The 25,968-nt window shown below is 36.5% G+C and overlaps 1 protein-coding gene across 10 annotated transcripts in view; it reads left to right on the top strand.

Moving 5' to 3' along the window:
- The window catches only part of LOC126353945 (6-phosphofructo-2-kinase/fructose-2,6-bisphosphatase), a 348,716-nt gene extending 331,153 nt beyond the window's left edge, over nucleotides 1–17,563 (top strand). For 5 of the 10 annotated variants that reach the window (XM_050003233.1, XM_050003237.1, XM_050003236.1 and 2 more), the window contains one exon: nucleotides 15,075–17,563. In XM_050003233.1, the coding sequence (XP_049859190.1) occupies nucleotides 15,075–15,161 (87 nt within the window). In that variant the 3' untranslated portion in view covers nucleotides 15,162–17,563. Of the gene's footprint in view, nucleotides 1–5,453; nucleotides 5,655–15,074 lie in introns of those variants that run through there. The other 5 variants (XM_050003239.1, XM_050003242.1, XM_050003241.1 and 2 more) reach the window with 1 other exon arrangement.
- Nucleotides 17,564–25,968: the final 8,405 nt, after the last annotated feature.

Here is a 25,968-nt window from a genome sequence, read left to right as displayed (position 1 = left end):
CTCTCTGCAACTACTTGCAGCAAAAATCATCACCTGGCAAATTTAATACACATATAGCTTGGAATGGTGGAAAAATTATTAGGTTATTAGGTGCAGTGCTCTATGAGTAAAGCATGTGAGAAGATTCAGTGCTATTGCTTACATGCATGTTGAAATGTGTTATGCAAACTTTGGTACATCTCAACTATCAAATTCCTGGCTACATGTATGCAAATGCATAGCAGCCACCTCAAAATGTATTGTATCATGATTTAATAATTTTTATGTCATTGTAAGCAGTTCATGTTTAATGTCCTCCATATAATGATATGTTGCCGAAACTACTCACAGAAATGCTGTAATGTTGCTTTTAAACCTTAGACAGGCTGGAGAACACAATTTAAGGACTACTTTCGGTATGTCTTGGGTGCTCTGATATGCATTTATCATCATCTCCATGGCTCTTGCTGTAAAATCCCATTTGTCTTGTTCATTTATATTTAGATTTTCACCAAAGTGCTTGGTTCCAAAGGAATTTCAGTTTTCACATCGTGCTAGTCAGTTATGGTTTTATTACTGTTAACAGTTTTTGTGAATTCCCATTATTATAAGAGTGTTGAATAATGCACAATAGTTGCTGAAGATGTCTTCTCGAAGTCTGCTAGAGAGGGTGGAGGGGAGGGGGGGAGAGAGAGAGAAAGAGAGAGAGAGAGAGAGAGAGAGAGAGAGAGAGAGAGAGAGAGAGAGAGAGAGAGAAAATGTACAGGAATTTTTGTTTATCTCAATATGTGACATCATTTTCACTCCAGTTATTTGTTTTGCTAATGAGAGGCTTTTCTGGAAACCTCATTGCTATTCCCAAACTTATTTTGGGTTTTACTTCCAGTCAGTTTAGAATGGACAGTAATAAGATTTTGTGTGTTATTGGAAGCAATGAGAGGTGCCACTGTAGTTGTTTTCAACCTTAGTGTCGTCGTCCCCACTACGTTCTCCCCTTTCCCGGTCTTCTTATGGCTGTGCTTGCTTCTGTAGGTACAAGATGGTCTTTTCACCATATTTATTGCTACTTAGAAGTGCATTTCCATAATTACACTATTACAGAGTTTTCAACAGGATATTGGTTTTCAGTATTTTGAAGTTATATTTGATCTCTTCACAAATTGGGGATAAAACTGGGTACCATCTAGTGGTTTGTTACAGTGGTACTGGGTGGTGCAAATTTGCCAAGACTTACAGCCAGAAAACCCACAACTATTAACAGCTGAAGCTCATTTTGTCAGAGGCCTACAGACAAAATCCCTACGAGATCATATTTATAAGAATATTTTTTGTGTGAAGATTACAAACTGCTTATGGCTTACCATTTCATCTTAATATAAGTACTGCATATGTAGCGCCATATTTAAAAAAATAATTTCACCATTTTCAAATAAGTGTTCAGCTTCAGCAGTTAGTTTTGTGTTTTTGGCTTTCTTTTGAGGAAAAAAATATACAGTTTTTTATTTTCTGAGATTTGGATACTGAAATTATTCTTGTTTTATGTGATAACCTTATATTATAAGCTGGCAAACACCTTGCAGCTTTCAAGTAATTATTGGAGAGGTCAATCCATTAGTTAGTTGAATGCCCATTTGATTTGAAACAGTGGAAGCTAAAAAGTTTTAATGTGTGTTGAAAAGCCATTTCTTATGATAGCCTTGTATTACCTGAGGAATCATTCTCTCAATAATCATGAAATACTGCTTCACTGCCACAATGATTTCTGTGGAAAAAGATTGAAGTCAAAAACATGAACTTTTTTGCAACATGTAAATGTGTGAATATATTAACTGTGAGGTAGTCCATACTGCTAGCCTCAGAAATAAGACAAAATCTATTTTTATTGTCATGATGAAAAATTGTTGACTTTAATGAACCTATGTAATAAATGATAGACATTATGATGTGTGGACTCTACACATTATTATTATGTGAACAACAACAGTAAATTTATCAATGTGGCATTCAGCTGAGATGTACAATTTTTAAAGAAAGAGTTCCATTTTAAAGTCTAGTTGTTGGATGGCCTTTGCAGGTTGTGTGATTCAGATTATCTGGCACTTGCATAGTTATTTTCCCTACAAATAGTTGTACAAATCAATTCATTGCAAATTTTTAAGACAGCTGTATCATTGGTTAAACACCATGCTTTATTTTCATGATACCATGGAGTGACTTTAACTGGTGCTGTCTCAGTGGTAAAATGTTAATAGGAGAAAATGTTTTAACAATTAAATGACTGAGTAAGAATTTTATTTGCTTTTGATAATGTCAAGCACATACAAGGGTTGACTGAAAAGTAATGCCTCCACCTTAGTAACTCTTCAACAGTTGGCAGCATTGGCATGTGGCAGGTACTGGCTTGTTCTGCAGCCTCTTCTGTACAGCTCCAGTTGGCAGGAAGCCTTAGCATTGAACGGTTGTGTTGTTACAGTGTAAAGTATGGAACCCTGTCCAGACAGTTGGTCAATGCAATTTAAGCAATGTGCAGTCATTGAATTCCTGACAGCAGGAGGTTTCACCCGAAAGGACATTCATCAGAGAATGAAAGCAGTTTATGGAGATTGTGTTGATGTGAGTACTGTGCAATATTGGGCAAGTCAGTTTAAAGATGCTGAGGCGGGAACATCTGACCTGCATGACAGAGTTGGACATCCCTTGACATCAACCAAGTTTCACAAGCAAAATGGTGACAGATTGATTCAGGACGATTGTCGTACCACTCACAGAGAAATTGCAAGCACAATTGGCATTTCACAAGAACGTGTGGGTCACATTATTGCTTTGTTTGGTTATCGGAGGATCTCTGCACAATGGATTCCCTGGATGCTGACTCTTGAAGCGCACAGACTTGAAATTTGCCAGGAACTCCTCTCACATTATGTGAATATTCTCCATTCAATTGTGATAGGAGACGAATCTTGGGTACACCATTATGACCCAGAGATGAATCGTCAGTCTATGGGATATCGCCACAAAGACTTGCCTCAGAAAAAGAAATTAAAGACACAGACCTCAGCTGGAAAATCATGGCCACAGTGTTCTGGGATGCAGATGGTGTTATCCATGTTGATTTCCTTGATCATGGGACAACAATAAATGCAGAGCATTACATCACAACACTGCAAACTCTGAAACGGCGGCTAGCAAGGATCCAAAAGGAAAGGAAAATGTTTTCCTGCAGCATAACAATGCCAAACCACACACTTCACTTGCCAATACAGCAGAACTTTAGAGACTGAACCTCACCACTGTACAGCATCTTCCATACAGTCCAGATTTAGCACTGCCTGACTTCCATCTGTACCCAATAATGAAAACAATCTGCGGAGACATTGTTATGCTTCTGATGAAGACATTGAGAAAACTGTGACACTGTGGTTGTGGAAACAGAGTGTCAACTTCTTCTATGACAGCTTCAGAAAACTTGTTCATTGTTGGCAGAAATGTATCCAATTGGCCGGTGATTATGTGGAAAAGTGAATATCGGTAATTAAACATCACATTCTAAGGATTATTTCTGCATTTGATTTATTAAAATATTCCCGTCCAAACCAAATTAATGAAGGTGGGGGCATTACTTCTCATTCAACTCCTGTATATAAGATGATTCCCTCTTCCTAACCATGACTGACTTTTCATGTTCAGATGCCAAGCCCTTTTGATTAATAACGTCACAGTTCATACAAGGTTATACTTAGAAAGGGGGCAATTGAAAGGGGAAGAATATGTTCTCAAATATTCAAATACAAGGGGTTGGACAAAAATACGTAAACATAGCAAGAAATCCGTATTTCAATATAAATTATCCAAACCTTCAGGATGTGCTGTTGTATTTGACCACAAACGGCACCTGTGCAATGTCTTCAATACATTGCAAGTGTCAGTCATGGTCAGAATAAATGTTTTGTGTAGTTGTGAGTGCATCGTGTTGGAGCTAAGTGAATTTGAACATAAGGAAATTGTTGGTGCACATGTGATGGGTGCACCCATAATCAGAGTAGTCAAAATGTTTGGTGCGTAGAGGGGCACCGTATCAAAGATTTATACTGCATGCAGGGAAGGTGGAAAAAAATCATGTGCTGAGTTACAGTGTGGACAAAAGCAGTTATTTAATGATTGAGGCTGATGGTCATGGAAGAGGATTGGGACAAAAAATAGAGAGGACAATAGCTGCAAAAGTCACTGCAGAATGGAATGCCGCACACTTGTGAATCCTGTCAACACCAAAGCAACATGAAGAGAGCTCCATAATCTGGGAATTGTAGGGCAAGCTGGACTTCCAAAACCTCTCATGAGCATTCCAAATACCTTAACAGGAAAGCATGGCACTGAAGCCATAAAACCTGGACTGTAGAACAATGGCAGAATGTCATAAGGCTTGTGTTATACTGTTGTCAACTTCTGGCAACATTTACGTCCCAAGAGTAAACATGGTGGAAGTTCCATGATGATTGGGGCAACAATAGCATGGCATTCCATTAGCATCATGCTTACTGTGCAAGGTATCATTACTGCCAAGGATTATGTGCGCATTCTGGCTGATCAGGTCCACCCCATGATCCAATGTTTGTTCTCCAATGGTGATATGGTGTTACAAGATGACAGGACTCTTGTTCACAGTTCGTATTGTCCAGGACTGGTTATATGAGTGGAAGGATGAATTGTCACATTTCCCTTGGTCACCACAGTCCCGAGATCGCAATATCATTGAGCCTCTATGTTCTACTTTGAAGAGAAGGGTGCATGATCGCTATCCATCTCCACCATCGTTACCTGAACTTGCCAGTATTTTGCAGGAAGAGTGGTATAAGAGTGCCTAGAAAACCATACAAGCCCTGTATTTATCCATTCTTAGATGACTAGAAGCTGTTTCGAATGCCAACAGTTTCACACGCCATATTGGACGTGGTAATGCATTTTGTTTTTAGTGTTTCCATATTTCTGTCCAACTTCTGTGTTTCGTCTCTGGTACTGAATGCATGCATGTGTTTCATGTTACAGAACATTAGCCATGACATGAGTAACAATAATAGACAACACTTGAATGTAAAAAGAAGAGGAAACAAATAGCTCTAATTGTAACATATTGTGAGACAGCCATATATTTTTATTTACCAGATGTGCTGTCATTGCAGTCATTTGATGAGGTAGACCAAGTTTTTAAGGTTTGAGTCAAAGATAATAAATGTTTCATTGTTTGAATGGATTAGGTTAGAAAGCTCTGATACTTCTATTCCAAGGCTGGTGGAAAAGAATTATTGCTCATTCTGATCTGCTTCATTATTTGAGACTGTAATATGTAGAATTAGCCTTAATATTATTATTAACTCACAGATGACTTTGTATTCTGCACCTTCTTGTGTGCTCGAATATCTAAGCAACTAATGACTGACAAAAATGCTGTGGGACCTGGTCCTGTTGTTATTTTTCAGGAAGTGGAGCGGTAATCTCAGGATGTCATCATTGGAACACCAGTGAAATGTTAAATGATCTTATTAATTTGATAGCTTTCTGTAATCTCCAATTTTGACAATGTTAGTATTGGGAATGAATTAGAACAGTTGACTCAAATAATCTACTTATACTTGGTCTTTGTGATCTTTTGTGAATAAATACACTAATGTATGACAGAAGGTTGTGCTGTTGCATTCATTTCTTGCCCACTTGTAAGCATGTCTATAGTGGAATACTGATGCTAACTGCATGCCTTGCTTAGCAAATCCTATATCTATGCTCATTCCAAACTTCATACTATTCCATTAAATCCCTCCATGAAACTGATCTTGTTCAACTAGGTGTTTATTTGATGACACTCCGCACTCAAACACATTTGTACAGCTGTACCTTAGAACTTGAAGCTATTTGGACACAATGAAAAAGCAGTAAATAGTATTGTACTTTTAACATAGAAAATCTGGTTTCCTGGTATGAAGATATGTTTAAAAAATTTAGTGTACATATTTGGGAGGTTATACTACTACATTAATTTGCCACTTATTACTGATTAAGTATTTTGTGTTTGTGTATTAAACTTAAAAATTGATGGTGATTTCTGTGAATCTTAAATTAGACAATGTGTGAAAGAAATTAAGTCATCTAAAATAATCAGAGAATAATGACTCTCGGAAAGACTCAAACTAAATAGATACTAGTGACCCTGCATTGTAATCCAGCAGGATGCTACAGTAAAACCCTTTTTTAACAAAGCTCTGGGGACCCAAATATTTTTCCTTGAACAGGAATTTCACCTGAGTATACTGAAGGAGTGACCTAGAATCATAATTAAAGCATTTAATTATCCTCTACTACAAATTTAAATACAATACACGTATATAGTTATTACACTTTTCACAAACACACTTTTTTTTAAAATCAAGATGAGTTGTTTGTGTTGTCCTTCCAACATATTGGAGTAAAGACGTTGTTGCTCCAATTTATTGATATTAGTTAAAATGGATTCATGTACATTAAAAGAGGAAAAGAAATTGCTGACAATATCAGTTCCCTGCACAGCACCAATGAAACTTGGAGCAGTTGTCTTCTCTTTTCTTCTCCTTCTTCTTCATAATCACTATTGCTACCACAAGTTCCTACTTCACAGCATTCCTTCACAAGCATTTCTGACATTCACTTGCACCCATTTCATGTGTGTAAATAAGGACATCATCATCATGCCAAACTAAATCCTGGAATGTCACATTTCGAGACTTATCAGTAATCCTATCCCATTCTTCTTCTGGAACAATGTCATCTTCAGCAGCAACTGATGTTCCACAGCCAGCTTTTGTGAAACAGTTTAATACAGCCTGTTGTGGTACAGAATTGAAGGCAGCAGTAAACGTACAAGTAGACTCTAGAACAAGGAATATCGTCACTTCTTTCTTCTCAGGGAATGAAAGTGACTTCTGTAAGCTGCTACTCTGTACTTGGCTTTAATAGGGTGTATTATGCACAGGTCCAGTGGCTGCAGATGACTTCTATAGTTCAGAGAAAGGAACAATTACACTCCTCAGAAGTTACGCTTCCTTGGGATCCACATGGTGCTGGTCAATAATAATTTTCCTTCCTGCTGCACCCATCGTGACGCCTAAATACCTAAGGAATCTTGTAAAGACTTCTGATATCATTCAGACACTGCTATTGTAACTGTAAGGACAGTTATATTTTTGAACACTTGGGAATTTTAAAATTTTCTGTTATTAGTAGAGGTTACTTTCCACTTCCGTCTCTGTTTACTTACACCCAATACCATTTTCATTCTTCCTTTACTTCTTTTACTGGGATGGCATTTCTCTCCATTAATGGTATATGTTTATGCCAAAAGTAAATCATAACAGATGCCAATTTCACCAGGCTAGAGCATATCTCTAGACTTAAAATCCTGTATCAGTTGTGGCAGCGTAATGTTCTTCCATCTGAGTACACAGCCTGACTTTCTTCACTTATATTTTGAAATGACAGATTGTAACTCTTTTAAAATGATCCAACCAGCCGTTCACTGCACTAAAATTTTCAGCAACAGTCTTCAGGATGGTTTCATGAGCATGTTTCCACTTATTGGAATGCTGCCACTTCTCATTCCTGAGAACCATTGTAAGAGAATTTTTTCCACTGCAGTGTATGATAAAATATGAATGTTCTCCCACTTGGATCCAGAGGAATTGTTGGCTTCAGTATTTAATGCTTCCTTATTTGGAGTATGCCAACAATGTAGATAGTGCTAAATCATATTTCTTTGCCATGTTAGAAAGTTTTATATTAAGATTATCTTTGATATAGTGGATGATTGTCAGCTTTTGCTCAATTGTAAGCTATCTGTGTTTGCAGGCCATAACTCCACAAAAGTAAAACTTTGACTCTTCTTTAACAAACAAATACACTTCCTTGTTCTTTGTAGATCAAGTGACTGTGACATCAGATCATGTGACCTAAGTTGCACTGTAGTCAAGGTGGAATTAAATTTCCGACTCTTTCAGCACATCTAGCCATAACACTACAAAAGAGGTAGAGTTATTGACCAAACAGCTATGATCTAAGTAGGTATAGAATGAAAGAATCAATTAACATTTACTGCATTCATGCAGTGTGAAACTTAAAGAAATCAGGAACTCACTGGGATATATTAGCAACTATGTTAAAAACTAGATTAAAATTTTCTAATGTTCAGTTCCTTAAAGGGGACCTTTTCTTAAAGTGGAGTTCATTAAAAGCAGAGAGGGATAACATTGTTCTTATGTGAGTTTCAGCAGGACCGATGGAAGTATTCATAAAAGGCAGAACTTCTGTAAAAGCTGGTTCATTAGTCTGGGATTTAACTGTATGTCCTTTCTGCTTCTCTAGCCAACTATTTGCCAATAAAGGTATTTTCAAGTCTTTTATGTATTTTGAGTAATCCCTGAAAACAATGGGCCTTTTTTATGCCAGACTGATGAAATTATCTGCTTCAATCTGTGGTTCCCAAACATCAACAGTTGCAGAAGAGAAGCTAATTTATTTTGGTAGCTGGAATAACCATTGGTAACTGGGATAACCATTGAAAACTTAAACCCCTGTCTACTCTTGTATGTTGTGTGTCCATGATATTCCTTTTACATTTAACATAAAATGTTGGCTCCATTTTTTCTTGCACTAACTGTAGTAGCATTTGTATCTTCTCATAATATGTCTAAATGACTCAGGTTTTTCTGCATGATTAAAGATAATTATTTGTGTTGCTTCATCACTTTATTGTAAACTTTGCTTGCTTTAGCCTTCAAGTTTGCAACGATTAAAGTATTTTTTGATTAATTATATTTTAAAAACCATCAAGTCATTAAATCAACATAGATTAAAATGTCCCTCTTTCTCAGCCACTTGACCATTCAACTGTAATGATACTTATTTAATGTTGCTGAAGACAGTGAACGATATCTTTGCACAATAATTAATCAATTTCTGATATTAAGCCACTGTTTCACTCCCGTTATATTTTTATTCAGCAAGGCTTCCAGTCCACCAAGATCATCAGTCACAGTTGTAGTGGTCTGCATACCTCAATGAACTAATTTTGAGCCCTTAGCTTTAGAATTAACAAGATTTTCTTTAAATATGTAATCAGAATACAGTTTGAAACACAGAGAAGACAATTTACTCTCTTGGAGAACATCCCTCAGAATCTTTGTTTCAGAAACTTGTTTTTCCACTTCAGAATTCAGCAGTTTGATCCAAGTAAAGGTTTATTATTATTTTTATGTCATTCTGGATTGGTGTCGTGTGTCTCCATTACTCCTCATTCCATTTCAGACTCACATCCTCAGCTGTCATTTTATCTTATGAAGTTAAATTTCAATTATATCAGTTTTACATAACTGAATTTCTGTTTCTTATATTCTGCTGCCACAGATATTATAGCATTTCAGTCTTCTGATGTTGACTTGCTTTTTATCTTGGAAAGGAGCTAGATTCTTTCTTTCCCTTCTTTTGTTGGCTGCCATACTTTGCTTGTATCACTTGTATGGACGGAAGGTGGGTGGGGGGAGCCCTCATTCGTAATGTTATTTAGAGCTGTCCTAGTTCAGTCTAAATGAGTACTATAATTATAACTACACATGATTACAGCTCTCTAAACATTTAACTGATTTTATTAGGATTGGGTAGTTTTTCCAGTGTTTTGTTGTTATACTGAGCATGTAACTGAGAGTGCACCAGTGAGTGTGAAATTTCATCCCAGTATTGCAAATAGGTATGTAACTCTCTGGGTGCTATTCTTATATGAGTGTGATGGGGCTGTAAAGTGTTTGCTGAAAAGGAAATGACTCATTCACCATATTTACAAGAATCTGTATGCTGATCAACTCCACTCTTCAAATGAATTTGAAAGTGATTTTCAGTGCAAAAATTATTGCTTTAACATTAATCAGAAAAGTAATATACATGTGTCTTCATTTGAATGTCATGACCAGTATTAAATAAATATTATTCTACTTCAATTTTAAAGCAAGCACCTAAGACACAATTTGTAAAGCAAAACTTCACAGGAAGTGCATTGTAGAGGAGCAATGTAATAAGAAAAAGAACACGTAAAAGCATGTAAAAAAAAAAAAAAAAGACTGACTTTGTAGCATCGAAAAGAGTCTAGTGATAGTTTATTTTTCAAATATAGCTTTAGCATTATTTAAATTGTTATCCCAACATTAACTGCAAACTATCTAGGTACTTAAAATGTTATGTACGTTTTTAAGGCAGAATTGGATTAAGTAATTAACCACAAAGAAAACTCTGTGAATCTCTGATTCACTTGAATTTTTTAATTAATATAGTGAAGTTGCTCTGCAAGTATACAAGAGCGTAAAATAAAGGGTGGTATGACTATGGATGGATGTTCATGGGACAAGGAGAAGAACAGAAATCTAAATAAATATATAAATCCAAACCTCACTGTTCCAAGATGAAATGTTTGAAACATGCTGTTCATGTACTTCTCTCATACTCACTGTTACGGTATATATTAGCCATTTCACTGAAATCTTTGAAACTGAGCAACATTGACTTTCTTACTATTAATGATCAAACAGTAGAATCTCCAGGTAGGAATGTCAACAATGTAGGAAAAGACAGATTGCTACTTACCATAAAGAAGACACTTTAAGTTGCAACTCAATGTAACTTCTTTAGGGTAAGTAGGAATCTGTCTTTTCATACATTGTTGTTACCATTAATAATGTTTGAGATACATCACAGACCTTCTCTGATGCTTCAGTAACTGGATCTGGTGAAATACTAATCTTTGGACTAGCAAAAACCAAATAGTTTGTATTGTCCCTCAAGAAAAAGTCAATTGGTATGAGGTCTAGAGAGTGGTTGGAAACACCTTCTATATGTCATTTCACATGAAAAAGGAATTGGGCTATTGTCCCATCATGCATAAACTACATTATACAATATTGACAAATTTAGTGTCATGACTTTGTTATGAGCAGACTAAGTAAACTAATGGAAATTCCTGCAAGGAACAATATTTAAAATAAGAAAAAGGCAACCCCTCATATATTGCAAACTGCTATGTGTGGAGCATAGAAACGTGTAATGGATAATGGTATTTACATGGGCTTTTGAGCTCTTGCTCTTTTTCTAATAAAAGTCCCCCCCCCCCCCCCCCACACACACACACAAATGTACAGAACCATGGCTGTGGTACTGTATGTTTCCATGTGTGAATGCATGTACCTTTAGCAGAAAAAGAGCAAGAGCTCAAAAGTTAATGTGAACATTGTTTTTTATTATGTTTTCTGTGGTCCACACATTAGTCCGCTATAGGTGAGTGGCTGACTTTTCCTTATTTTGAACTACATGTGTCTGTCACACTGTCTGTGTTTCAAATGATTTAACACCTGCCTCATACTGCCTCACAGTGGCATAGCAGTGATGACGAAGCTGAGCATATTGATGTCTCTTCTTCGCCTGAGTTCGTAGGCACAATTGTGTCAGGGTTTCTGTCGTAATGTCAGTGCCATGTCACAGATATTCAAAGCTCCATCATCACAAAAATGAATGTTTTAAGCCTATGGTTACACAGACTTTCCTTCTCCACCTGGTCCTAGGAACATGGTTTTGAAATTTTTACCATTATTTATCTTGAAATTATGAATATGCATATGCCACTGAATACATTTTATCAACCACACTGATGCATATGTTTATATAGGATAGTGGGTTGTCTAAAACTAAATATAAGCATCACATAAATCATCTAGAACAAATGGAAGGAGAATTAGAAAGAAATCGTAAGGCATTTAAAGCATGGTATATATTTCTCTTTGGCATAAGGAGATAAATGGAAATTTTATTGATGAAGAAGACTGGAACTTGGGCCTATCCAATTTCCTGCATCAATGCTAAAGTTACTGACAATTGAAGAAAACTTAAAGACGACGAAACATTGTGTACCATCATTAATGGGAAAGCGCTACTATAAACAAACTTAGCAGCAATGAAAATTCATACAGCTGACTTAGTAGAAAATATTTATTCCTCTCTGCATCTGACTAGTGTTTCACAGGTTTTAGAGTGCTGTTGACACATTTTCCCATAAAGATAAAATGTGAGTGTTGAAAATGTGTTTTTCCTATAAAAACTGGTTGTACTCTGTTTTCAGTCATCTATGCTGTTGAGACATTCGGTTTAGGATTTCTTAAATTGTAAGGAAACATAACTTTCAATTAGAAGAAAATATTAGGACTGAAAATTGAGAATATTAGAAAGAAAGAAGGCAAGGGGGGAGGGGGGGGGGGTGAAGGAAAGGAAAGAAACAGTTCTCGCCTGATCTGACAAGTAAGGGAGAGAAATTACCAGTGGCCTTGTAAATGAACTGTCCAGACATTCACTTGAAGTAACTTAGGGAAGCTATGCAAATACTAGAACTGAATCTGAGTAAGATCATTCTGGGCATTAGGACATGTCATTCTGTAAAACTAAATCACTGCTGTCAAACAGAAGCTGAGGTTTCTACGAACTTGAGCAGTTCTCTTCAGGGCAGTGAGACTACAGTATTCACCTTTCACCTTCCACAGAGATGTATTTGTTGTGGATTAGCTTCTTACCACTAAAATTTTTTTGCATTCAGAAGTGAAATTACTGTTGTGCATTGTTAAAAACGGAATGTTGGTACTCAAAATCATTGCAGAGAAATTTAATGTCCTGTTGTCAACAAAGTTAATGGAGGTTTGTAGTGTTTCAGTTTTGACATGAATGGAAGAAAGAACCCTCCATCCCTCTTTCTAAGATAATCATTTTTGCAATCCTGTTGTGCAATTTTATTAAATGGATAAAATATAAGCCTGGATAATCAGATGAGAATTAGATGTTCATTTTCCTGATTAAAAAGTCCACAGTATTATTGTTGCATTACATCATGTAATTTCCCCACTTGAGAAACTGCTTCAGGCTCAAAATAAAAAAGTAATTAACTTTACAATGCATGGAATGAAAGCTATGTTTCTAATAAAAGTAATAGCCTAAGTCAAACCTGCACTAAGAATACAAGAATAAATGTCAGTTTGCCATCGGATTGCAACAGGTAGATAATTGTTTAAGAAACTTGCAGGCTTTGAAGCCAGAGAGCTTTCAGTGTGACAGATTTTGTAGGTGTGTTTGTGGGGTGGGGAACAACACAATTGATGGTACCAGCTCTTTATTTCCTCAAGAATTAGTTTATACGAGGGTTAGAACTTTAATAGTGGAAACTATTTATTTACAGCTCATACAAAATAGATATATGTTTCAAAGTTTTACTGCCCTTCAAAGCAGTCACCAGCATTGTGTATAACCCATTGCCAGTGATGTGGAAGTTGCAGGATACTCTTTGCAGTGCCAGTTGCGTTGACAGTTGGAGTGGCGCGGTCTATTGGCTGACGAATTTGTGGCAGTTCTGAAGTGAATGCTGTGAAGTGTTTCCTTCAGTTTAGAAATCAAGATGAACTTACGAGGGCTTAGGAGAGTGCAGTAGGTGGTATAGCACTTAGCAGCCCCAATAGTCAAACAAATCAGTAACAGCTTGCATTGTATGTGCTTGAGCATTCTCCTGCAAAATGATGGTCAGGTCCTGCAGAAAGTTTCATCACTTCTGTCTCTAAGCCGGTCATAAGTTGTGTTCCAAAAATGAACAGCATAGAGACAGAGGTGATAACACTTTCTACAGGACCTGACCATCATTTTGCAGGACAATGCTCAAGGACGTACAGTGCAAGCTGTTACTAATTTGCTTGACTGATGGGGCTGCTAAGTGCTATACCATCTACTGCACTCTCCTGACCTCAGCCCTCAAGAGTTCAACTCGATTTCTAAACTGAAGGAAACACTTCACGGCATTTGCTTCAGAACTGATTCGAATTTGTCAGGCAATAGACCGTGCCACTCGAACTGTCAACACAACTAGCATTGCTAAGAGAGTATCGTACGACTTCCACATCACTGGCAATGGGTTATGCAAATGCTGGTGAATATTCTGAAGGTCAGTAAAACTTTGAAACACATCTCTATTTTGTACGAGCTGTAAATAAATAGTTGCCACTATTAAAGTTCCAACTCCAATAAAATTTTATTTCCTGTCACTCTTCTGCATCTTACAGTTCATTTTGGTGTCAATTATTCTCTTTGATTTAATTATTCCCCTTCACTATTCTGGCCTTCATGTAACCTCTGTTTGCCCCATTTTTGTTTTGTGTTCTCTTCTACTCTTAATCTCTCTGTTGTTTACCTCTAACACTTACAACTGCTCACATTTGTCGAGGTTTATTTCTTGCTGGTATTAAATTGCTAATTTCCCTCTTCTTCCTACATGATCCCTCCCTCCCACACAACCTCCCCCCCCCCCCCCCTCCCAAAAAAAGAAAGCTCAATATCATGGCAAAAATAATTTTCCAATTTTTAATTATCCCTTCCCCTTGCCACTTTACTTCCATTTTTGTCAGAATTCAAACAGCTAGTACATGTGATGACTTTTGTACATATCTGTTAGCTTGTTGTTGACATGTACATACATCAAAAGAGCATTGCAGTAGTAATATATTCAGAAACATATGACATCAGTTGTATCAGCAGGTTAAAAATTATGCAAAGAAAATTCATACAGGACAAGTCTACTAGGGGAGAAAAGATTTAAAAGTGATAGTGCTAAAATAACATGTATCAAGAAAATATTTTGCTCTATAAACTTATCATTCACTTTGGCAACTCTATAATGAAGGACTGTGAGACACATAACACTTAGAAAGTCAGTACTGTGATATTGATTTGACATAAGAAAGATCTTTGAACGGCAGTACTTCTACTAATTTTGATGTTCTTATAAGGATTCCTATAAAGACAAATATTCATTAAAGCAGTGTTAGCAATGTAACTATCGTTTATTATTTGATATTTTTTTACTGTATATGTATTACAAAAGTAACATTTGAATATTTAAGTAACTGACAAGGAACTCAAATAATACTATGTACATGAGCTCCATCACATAAAACATACAGTTTAACTGCAAATCCGCAGAGGACTGTAATGTTAACATTTTGGTTTATCAGATTCCTGGGACGCTAGAGGACAGGTTCAAGCGAGCAAATTTTGGACGTATTGTGCCCTCTGTGATGGTCAACTCTGACGCATCTTGATGCTTGATGGAAGAACTAGCTCCAGAAATGGCTTCACATTTGGACCAGTATTGTAACTGACTCTACAAAATATAAATGTGATTTCATAACAAGTAATTAAGTGTGTTAACAGGTATAACACAGTCATTGGTATTCTGATTCCAGATGTTTAATTACAGATAAGTAAACACTGAGAGACTTTTATACCCTTATCTATTGATAAAGGTTGAAACTGATGGTCTCTTGTTGATTTTTCTAGGATTGTCAGCATGTGTACCTAAATGTTGATTTTATTTGCAAGATTTACAAAGTTCAACCCCTTCCTAATTACTAAAAGATTAGTTCAATTTATATGTGATATGCTTTAAATTTTGTCATTTGCTTGTATTAAAAAAAACTGTATTTAACAGTTACAGTATTATTTGATTGATTGCTCTATGCAATACATATAACTCAGTACAAGGTCTGACAATCCTGATAGTTGTTAGTTTTAAAGATATTGGTTCCATATTTGAACAATTACTCTGTCTCATCCTTTTAGAAAATCAAATCACTTTGTGACTACAGTAATGATACGATTTGTAGATGTTAATGTATCTTTGTTTTTATATAACAAATTTAAAATATCTTTGTGAAGTATGTACGAATATTTTGTCATAATTTTTTTATTAGGATGAATAATAGCCTCATTAATGTATGGTTCACAAGTATGAGTGTGTGTACATGTTACAGTGTATGTGGCCAATTTAAGGCACACCTATGTATTTTGTGCAGTGTAAGACAAAAGTAAATTGGTTTGCTGGGTGCTACTCAAGTAAGTGGATTATATTGTGTTCAGTCATTTGGACGAGTAAAGAATGTTCATGACATGCCCATGTGCTGAATGATTCTGCAGTAGCGGGACTACTACAGTAAAGAAAAATAATTAATTTTCGTTCTTAAATAACTTAATGACTGGTGGAAGACACTGTGAAATCAACACTGTCACAGTCAACAGCATTAACTGTTTGTATGACTGTGGCAATTACCAACTAGATTACTGACAGGTCACTTCAGTTGTAAGCTTTCTTCTCTGTTATCCAGCATGCAGTATGTCTGCATAGGTTTTGTAACATAGAGTTACTGCCAGAAAGCCTAAAAATACTGTCACAGTGGCAACTGTTTGAACTCTGTGAAGAAAGGTAGATTTTTCTTGTTTCTGTAACTTTGCCTGCAGCATAGAACTTGTACTGCATAGAAAAAAGAACTCTTTGTGTGATGAACATGAAATGTTTTGTTGTGTAAAACTTTGCTTAAGTTTTCTTTAGTTCCAAAGTAATGATATTGTGGGTGTAAAAAGAAAGATCCAGGAGCTGACTACAGCTTTTTTCATTGTTTCTATGACTAATGGGTTGGTAAATCCATGTTTTAGTTATATTACAGTAAAAAGCCATATCCGAGTGTAGAATGAATATCAGTAACATATCGTGTAGTTTCAAGGGACTGTTATTTATTAAATGAACTTTAAAGAATATGTTTTGTTCTGTATGGTAATATTTAAGACTTTAATATTTGACTTCTTTGTTTATATTATGTAAGTAGAAACTGTGTGATATCAACTATACAGAATATTGTTTGCATGTTTTAACTTATTTATGCCTTGTGTTAATTGATGTGATTTCTTTTATTGGACATATTGTTTATCTCTACTGATTGTAGAGCATCTTAGATAATGAAGTTATTATTGTTCAGTCATTATGTAAAATAATTTGCACTTTCTGGGATGTAGGAGGTGCTTTAGCAAGAAGTGAGTTGAGGTGTCTTTCACTGATGGTGCTGAATGAATGTCCTATTCTTCCCTCCAGCATTTAATGCCAAATTGAATAATGAAGGTTTCAGAGCTTAATTTCAAGAGATAATTAAATTTGTGGGTTTAATCATGAACAATATAGTTAAATCTAATTACGATTTGTTATTCAGACACATAACTTGACTTGGAGTTCTAGACACTGTGAATGCTGGACTAATACACTGAGCTGAGTTAGTTCCCGAATGAAATGAGGCATAGCAGGGAAAAACACTTTTATACTATGAAAGATAGTATGAAATAAAATATCTACGTAAATTTGTAATATTTTCAGAAAGAAAATAAGATATATTTTGTAAGGATATGAATTTTGGTTATCTGAAATTGTGTCTCAGTTAATTGTATCACTTTTATTTTTCAGTCTTATATGACTGGAATCATCTGTAGAATTACATTTTGCATTTTGGACGGATATTGATCCTAACAGTCAAAGTAAAACTCTTTGATCATTACAACAGTTTTATACAGCCAAAGGTTGAACATCTAAAGGCTACAATACATATTCTATTTATTGTTTTGTAATTATAAATTTTACTGGTCTTGTTATATATTTACAAAAATAAAAATTTCAAAACAGTGTTAAGTGTCTTTTTTAAGGTTATTAGATGACTTAAAAGCCTGGTATGTGCCAAAACGAGAAACAGTGGAAGCAGAAGCTATTTTGTGATATTTTAATAGCTAGAATCCTCTTGAGCTTCCAAATGTTATAACTTCTGAATGATATCTTTGTAAAATATGTTTGTCGTGGTTGTTAATGTATTCATATACATAACAGAAAAAGTCATTTTCAACTGTATGAAATAAGTTTATGTATGGTTTTTCTTTAATGTCCTTGCAAACCTCGTCCTTTCCTGTTGCCTACTGCTAGGATGTAGCATTTAGTGTCTTTCTTAACAGAAAATAATAATAAGAATTTATATTTTAATTGTATCATGTAAGATGAATTAGTATAAGATAATGAAACAAATGAAAATTCAGTGCATTCAATTTCATGCATTTTCAGTTGTGATCAATATTATTGCAAATATGATGGACAGCATCTGCAGAGATACATCCTCTGTTTTAGAGACATCAGTGTTCACGTCTCTGACTCCTCATCCCTTCTTTCCTTCAAATTGATAGCTATTTGCATAAAAATGAGAATGATGTACCCCTTGCATTGTTCAGAAATGCATCACTTTCCTGCCACTGAAATAATGTCCTTTGCTCAAGAACATGTTCACAGACACAAACATAAAAAGGCACACTAACATTATTTTAGACCAAATTAATTATCAGAAGATTGGGTAAGTTTATTTTTTAATTTTCTTGAACCTGCTTGTTAAATAAAAGATTTGTGTGTTTGCTCTGATTCGCTGGACTTGTGACACATTCATCAGTGCTCAAAAGAGAAGTATTCAGTTGCAATATAGTAGTCTTCAGTTGCTTTTACAATATCAACAAACGCTCTTTTGTTCCATCACTTTTTGGGAGTGCATCCAGGACATTATCAACTCCTGTACCAATATTTTGACTGACAAACTTTCAGCCATTCTCAAGGTGAGTCACTTAAAAGATTTTTAAAGCATTTTACACTGTGGGGTGAATGAGTGAATGAGACCTGTCAGGAAAACTTCAAGAAACCGTCATATCTTTGGAAACAATTTGTCTTGGCACAATAAAATTATTATAATTCTTTTTTTCATGTTGCCATGTTCACTGCTGTGAGTAAATAAAGAACCTACTAAGATGAACTAACAATAAAAAGAATAATAATCAAAATGATTTTATGTGTGTCAATTATTGGTTGCAAGTGTTTCAGTTGGAGGCCACTTTGGTGACTTATGTGGCCCTAACCAACCCCAGCTATCCAACTGGGGAGAAGGGGACATACTATTGAATGTGGGATCCAAATCACATGTAGTTTCTGGAGACACATCACACTATTGATAACTGAAGGCTAGGTAAGACACAGACTGGTCTGACAGGGATATGATCTCATTACCACTCAGTTTCCAGGCATCTGCTTTACCGCTAGACCACTGGGCTCGACACCAAGTGAGGTGACACGGTGGTGATTAAAACACAGAAATTGTACCTGTTAGTAGTGGGAAGCAATTGTTGGAAAACATGCTAAAAGTGTCCTTAGCCAATAATAAAATTACAGACTGAAACTGCATGCTGATCCAGATATTGTATATCCATTCGTCACTGACTGGCATCTGGCTGCAACATATAAGTTGCAAGCTGCAATTTGCATTACTAATGGTAAGGCTGCATCAGAAGACTAGATTGCAGTTAACCCTTCCAAATGAGTGAAAAGTTGCTGGAGATTCGCCAATTCTAATAGCTTCAGTTTAGTTATCTTCCATAGCTTCAGTGTTTTGTGGCTAAGGCTAGAAAGGAAACGGTGTTCATTTTTTTTACTTTATTGCAATGCCTATTCCATAGATTCATTTTTGCGCAGTAACGCATGGATGTGGAACGAGCAAAACATTTAATTCATTATTGCATTTGTTTCCATTAGGGCAATAAACAAAGATTAAGAATAAAAATTGAAAATAATAATAATAATAATAATAAAAATAAAGTAACAATCAAACTCGCAAACAAAGGTTAAGATACAATTTTCAGGTTGTATCTAGACATCTCTCCCTCCTCCTCCTCCTCCTCCTCCTCCTCCTCCTCCCCCCCCCCCCTCTCTCTCTCTCTCTCTCTCTCTCTCTCTCTCTCTCTCTCTCTCTCTCTTTCTCCCCCCCCCCCCCCCCCCCCAGAGTCCAGAGTAAAAGTGACCATTTTCTGGACTTACAGATCAACAATTAATCTAATTAAAGCTGCAAGGTATATTGAACTCACAATAATACATGGCATGGTAAATGGTCTGAGCTATCTCTCCTATGGAATTCTTCTAGAGAACAGACACTTTTTTCAAGCAAGAACTCGAGCTTATTTTTAATTAGCACATTATTATTTTGTAGACATGTAATATTACTTGGAAGTGCACTGAAGATATTTTTGCTTGTGTATTGTACACCTTTCTGCACCAGAGACAAATTTTTCAGGTCACAGTGTATGTCACATTTCCTTCTTGTGTTGTGATGATGGTATGTTTCATTTTTTTTTTTTTTTTTTCATATTGAGAAGGATTGTGCAGCATGAATGTTATGTACGAAAAGAGATATTGTGTAGTAGTGGTTAGTATTCCTATTTGCTTAAAAAGATTGTTCAGAATCTGAAGCCATTTTGACTATTTTTCAACTGTGACTGTCTCAAGAAATATGTAAAGGTTTTTTAAATTACCACTTTCAGCCACAAACTTTGTTGACTATTCTATTACTTCTTTATTTAGCAATATGTTTTGAGGAAATACCTCATCTTCAGGCTAAATGGCATTACAAAAACAATTTTACAATAAGGTCATACTGATGCTGATGTAACAGCATTTAGGAAAAGACTATGTAACATCATTATGACCTTACTGTAAAATTGTTTTTGTAATGCCATTTAGCTTGAAGATGGTATTCTCTCGAAACATGTCGCCAAATAAATAAGTAATACAATAGTCAACAGAGTTTGTGACTGGTGGCGGAAATTTAAAAAATCTTTACGTAGGTGTTGTTCAGACATGGAGGTGATACAGAGAGACAGGAACTGTCTATGATATGCCTTGCTCTGGTCACCCAAGGGTTACTACTTCAATGGATGACCGCTACCTATGGATTATGGCTCGGAGGAAGACTGACAGCAATGCCACCGTGTTGAATAATGCTTTTTGTGTAGCCACAAGACATCGTGTTATGACTCATACTGTGCACAGTAGGCTGCATGATGCACAAATTCACTCCTGATGTCCATGGTGAGGTCCATCTTCGCAACCACAACACCATGCAACACAGTACCGATGGCCCCAACAACATGCCGAATGGACTGCTCAGGATTGGCAGCATGTTCTCTTCGCCGATGAGTGTCGCATATGCCTTCAACCAGACAATCGTCAGAGACATGTTTGGAGGCAACCCTGCCAGGCTGAACACCTTGGGCATACTGTCCAGCGAGTGCATCAAGGTTGAGGTTCCCTGATGTTTTGGGGTGGCATTAAGTGGGGTGGACGTATGCCGCTTGTGGTCATGGAAGGTGCCGTAATAGCTGTACAATATGTGAATGCCATCCTCCGACTGATAGTGCAACCATATCGGCAGCATATTGGCGACAATGCACACATACTGTGCACCATTGTGCACATCTTGTTAATGTCTTCCTTCAGGATAATGGCATCACTCAACTAGAGTGGTCAGCATGTTCTCCAGACATGAACCCTGTCGAACATGCCTAGGATAGATTGAAAAGAACTGTTTATGGGCGTTGTGACCTACTAATTGCTCTGAGGGATCTACACCAAATCCTCATTGAGGAGTTGGACAATCTGGACCAACAGTGCCTTGATGAACTTGTGGATGGTATGCCATGATGAATACAGGCATGCATCAATGCAAGAGGATGTGCTAATGGGTATTAGACGTACTGGTGTGTACTGCAATCTGGACCACCACCTCTGAAGGTCTCGCTGTGTGCTGGTACAACATGCAACATGTGGTTTAAAAGGGCAGAAATGATGTTTATGTTGATCTCTATTCCAATTTTCTGTACAGGTTCTGGAACACTCAGAACTGAGGTGATGCAAAACTTTTTTTATGTGTGTATATGATAAATAGCAGAGGACCAAGGACAGAATCTTGTGGAACTCCATATTTACTTTTCCCCAGTCATACTATACCCCTCCTACCTGCATATTGTTACCGTCTAACACTATTGTCTGTTGTCTGCCCTGTAGATAGGATTTTAGCCAGTTGCCCATTTGCATTTGTCCTCCAAATCCATAGTGGCATGTTTACTCTATAAGCACTCTTTGATTGACACAGTTGAAGGCCTTAGACAGATCACAAAATATGCTCACAGGCAATGTCTTCTTGTTAAGGCATTCCAAAATGTTACTGGTAAATGAAAATATAGATTCAGTTGTGGAGATATCTTCTCCGAATCCAAAATGGTTTTTACTAATTAATGCGAAGTTTTCTAGGTGACTGACTGTCCTGTATATATTAATTTTTTAAGGACTTCAGAAAATGTAATCAAAAGAGAGAGAGGACAATAGTTTGTAACATCTGAAGTATCGTCATTTTTGCAGGGGGGCTTTGCAATAGCATACTTCATCCTGTCAGGGAGGATACCTTTTTTCAGAAAGGCATTGAATATATGAGCTAGGACTTAACTGAGCTGATTGCAGCAGGCTTTTAGCATTTTGCTGGAGATGATGATACCATTTGAATTTTTCCTTTTAAAAAAATTATGGTTTTTCTTACTTCCTGTGCTGTTATAGGGGCTATACTTATCTGCTCTATGGAAATTGGGAAATGATTTTTCAGTATTTTTAAAGCCTCTTATACAGAGCCATTTGAGAGAACAATGTCTTTCTCAGCAACATTTAAAAAGTACTCATTAAAATTTTTGTCACGGTCTCTCGGTTTTGTACTTGTTTACCTACATTAATGAGAACAATGTTTTGGGAACTACTGAGGCAATTTGCAGCAGTCTCACTCCTTATCACTTCCCATACTGTTTTGATTCTGTTATTGGATTTATTAATTTTGGAGCATAGGCACAAACTTTTTAACTTCTAAACAACTTTACTTAGTATTTTACTATATTTTTTACAGTGATTTGGCTGGTTGTGGTTGTCTGGATTTTTTGTGGAGATGTATGGGCCTTTGATTCCTTTTGCATGAAATCTTAATACCAGTGTTATCCAGGGCTTTTTGGTGTGTATTGTGGTTTGGGTCTTATTTTTTTTTTTTTTTTTTTTTTTTTTTTTTTTTTTTTTTTTTTTGTGGAGGTGCTTTCAAATATCAGTGACACTTCATTACTCAGAGATTTCATTTGGAATTGGCGTTTTCTAAATTATCCACAAGTCTCCAGTCTGTGGCTCGGAGGTGTGATTTATCATGTTGTTGGGCAAATGGTCAAAGATTTTTCTTCCTGTATATTGAACTTCTTTCTGAGCCACTCACAGCTTTAATAATCTCTGTACAAGAGGGCTATTCGGAAGTAAGTGCCAATCCATCATGAAATGGAAACCACTGTGAAAATAAAAAAATGTTTCATTTGCAAAATTACCTACACGTTCCAGCTACATCTCTATGTAGTTGCTGCTCTGACTTAGACATTTGTCATAGTATTGTGCCAACTTTCCAATACTCTCATCATAGATGGCAGCCACTTGTGTTTTTCGCCAATACTCTATGCTGGTCTGCAGCTTGTGAGTGTGCCAAAATGCTGTCTTTAAAACCAGCGGTTCATGTGATCAGAGATGAAACTCGGGGGTAGCCGGTAATGGGCTGTATGGTGGGTGATCAAACACTTTCCATCGAAAGTACTGCAGGAGCATCTTCATTGCACCTGTAAAGTGTGGTGAGGAAGCGTCATGAAGAAGGAATGCTTGACAGTTGTTATGTGGGCTGCATGACATCAGGTGAAATCCCTCACCAAGTCCTCATGCTTGATGGGAGATGCTATTTCCCAGGCATCTGTACGTACTCACTGTATGCTCAGAACTGAAAAGACCTACAAGACACAATTGATGGGCATATTTGCGACACTGTTCAACATGTCTGTGTAAAGCTTCATCAGATTTTCATGGTGGTTTCCATATCACGACCGAATGGAACTTGCTGTCAGAAGAACCATCATATAAAAGACAATATCTTGACTGACTGGCTCACACACTAACCACCCCCAGCCCAAACCGCTGAGGATAGAACGTTGAAATTTAGAGTGGATGTTGATCTTATACTGTAGGCATTGTTTAAGAAGGGATATTTTGATTTTCCATCTCTAAGGGGCTAAAATAGGGGAGAAAGTTTTTTGAAAATTTGTCGCTATTACGCAATTTTCAAGCTAGACCTATGAAAATTGGCATTTGGCTTCTCAGTCAGAAGTAAAGAAATTTGTGTTTCAGCATTTTTGGAACTTCAATCACTATGGGGGTGAAATTTTATTTTGAAAATAAATAATTGTTAAATAACTACTAAAGCATGTTTAAAGCTACATCTATGAAAAATGGTATTTGACTTCACTCTCAGATATAAATAAATAAATAAATAATAATAAGAAACATGTTTTTAGAAATTGGAGGGGTGAAATAGGAGATGAAAATTGTTAAGTAAATATTTTGTTGTATTAAAAAGTGTCTAAAGCTAAATCTATGAAAACTGGTATTTCTCTTCTCGGCTAAGTATAAAGAAATATGAGTTAGCGGGTGAAAGTTTTTCTAAAAATGTCACCACAAGAAACCAAAAGGCACGATTAACAAAAACCTTTGACTCCAGATAGCAGAACCACTTTTTGGGCAGAAGTACATTCAGAAAAGACTGTGATTTTGTGGCCTTAATAAGTGTAAGAAATTTAGAAGGTTTTGCAGTTGATGAACAACATAAAAATCTGAGTAAAGAAAATCACAAAAAATCTGTGCAGTTCGTACAGTCTATGCTAACAAAGCAGCGGGCACTAAGCTAGTGTGTAATAAAGGTAATTTTTCCCCTCTAGTGTTTTAGATATGGACATATGTGTTCTTCTGAAATTGTGATGGATTATTTATCAGGAATTTTATTAGCAAATACATGTGTTGTGATAGCACAGTTCAAATGTCTAGCTTCCTTGAAGAGTTACCTACATTAAATCTGTGAGTGAACACCACATATTATTCGTACTATTTGTTATTATGCAATCGATATTTTCTCTCTAAGTGATGAGTTACCTCAGAAAATGATACTGAAGCGATGTATAAAACTATAGAGAGTATCCCACCCTCAAAAATGAGATTGGACTTCAACAGATTTATTAATTCTCAAAACCACATTACTAAGTTAGGTACAGGCTTTGTTTTTTAACAAGAATAACAGAATGTTTCCAACAAAAAGTAAAAATTAGTATTTGCTGTGCGATTCTGAGAATAAGTGCGGTGCATCGCTGCTGGTGTGTCACCGCATGCCAAGCAGTGAAAAACTGTGTCAGGAAATTGTTCTTCTGTCTTTGCACTCACATGCAAACTGTGCTGAACAACATTTGAGATTCGCATGAACTACTATCGCATGCGTCAACTGCAATATCTGCCTGTAGCAGTCGGCCCCCTTGGCAAGACTGGATCATGGTAAGTCTTCTCTGTACCTTGTGGGAAAATGAACATATCTTCCTGAGCGAGTGGTGCACTTAGGTTCTTCTTCAAATGGTTGAGTTGGTGCCAGAGTGGGAGGCTGGATTATAGCCCCGTTTCTTCTCCTGTCTTGAAATCCTTGGAAGTGTAGTCGGCACTTATTTGAACACGCAGGCCATCTTAACTGTATTCATTGAAACTGTAGCTGGTTTGCCATTACCAAGAATGTCCATGGTATGCAAACTTTTGCACAGAACAGGGCATGGTCAAGTTTTGGGTGGTCGTGGTGGTGGTTTAACAATGTCCGTGCAAAGCATAATGTGAGTGCACGTGTCCATATCCTTACGCATGAACGTTTTGTGGTATCCCAGCCTAGTGGCTCTCACTGGTTGCATGTGGTCCACTATCTCATAGAGAGTATGTAGGAATTATCCTCCTGAGGCCCAAATAGGTTTTTTCTTTAATTTAATTTAATTTAGAATGTGCTCTTTTTTGGGCCAGATATGCCTAAAATACATATTAAAACAGGACATTTTTTTTGCAATTTTACATTTTTCAGAATGGCTGGTACAGTATACTGAACTTCGGGTCTCAAGCATTGCTTTTGTGCATAGTCCAGTATACTGGACCGTGGACCTCAGGAGGATGCAGTTGATCGTTAACACCAGATACCTCTGTGGCATCGCCGAATACACCCAACAGACGCAGTGACATTGTATAAAATCTCTGCTGCTGAAGTCTCAATGTCTGGCTTGAATGCATTCCTCAGATCAAGTAGGGCAATGGGAAGTGCAGAA

Source organism: Schistocerca gregaria, chromosome 3 (assembly GCF_023897955.1).
Source record: "Schistocerca gregaria isolate iqSchGreg1 chromosome 3, iqSchGreg1.2, whole genome shotgun sequence".
NCBI lineage: Eukaryota > Metazoa > Arthropoda > Insecta > Orthoptera > Acrididae > Schistocerca > Schistocerca gregaria.
Note: the sequence above shows the minus strand (reverse complement) of the source record. Positions and strands in the feature narration are given on the sequence as shown.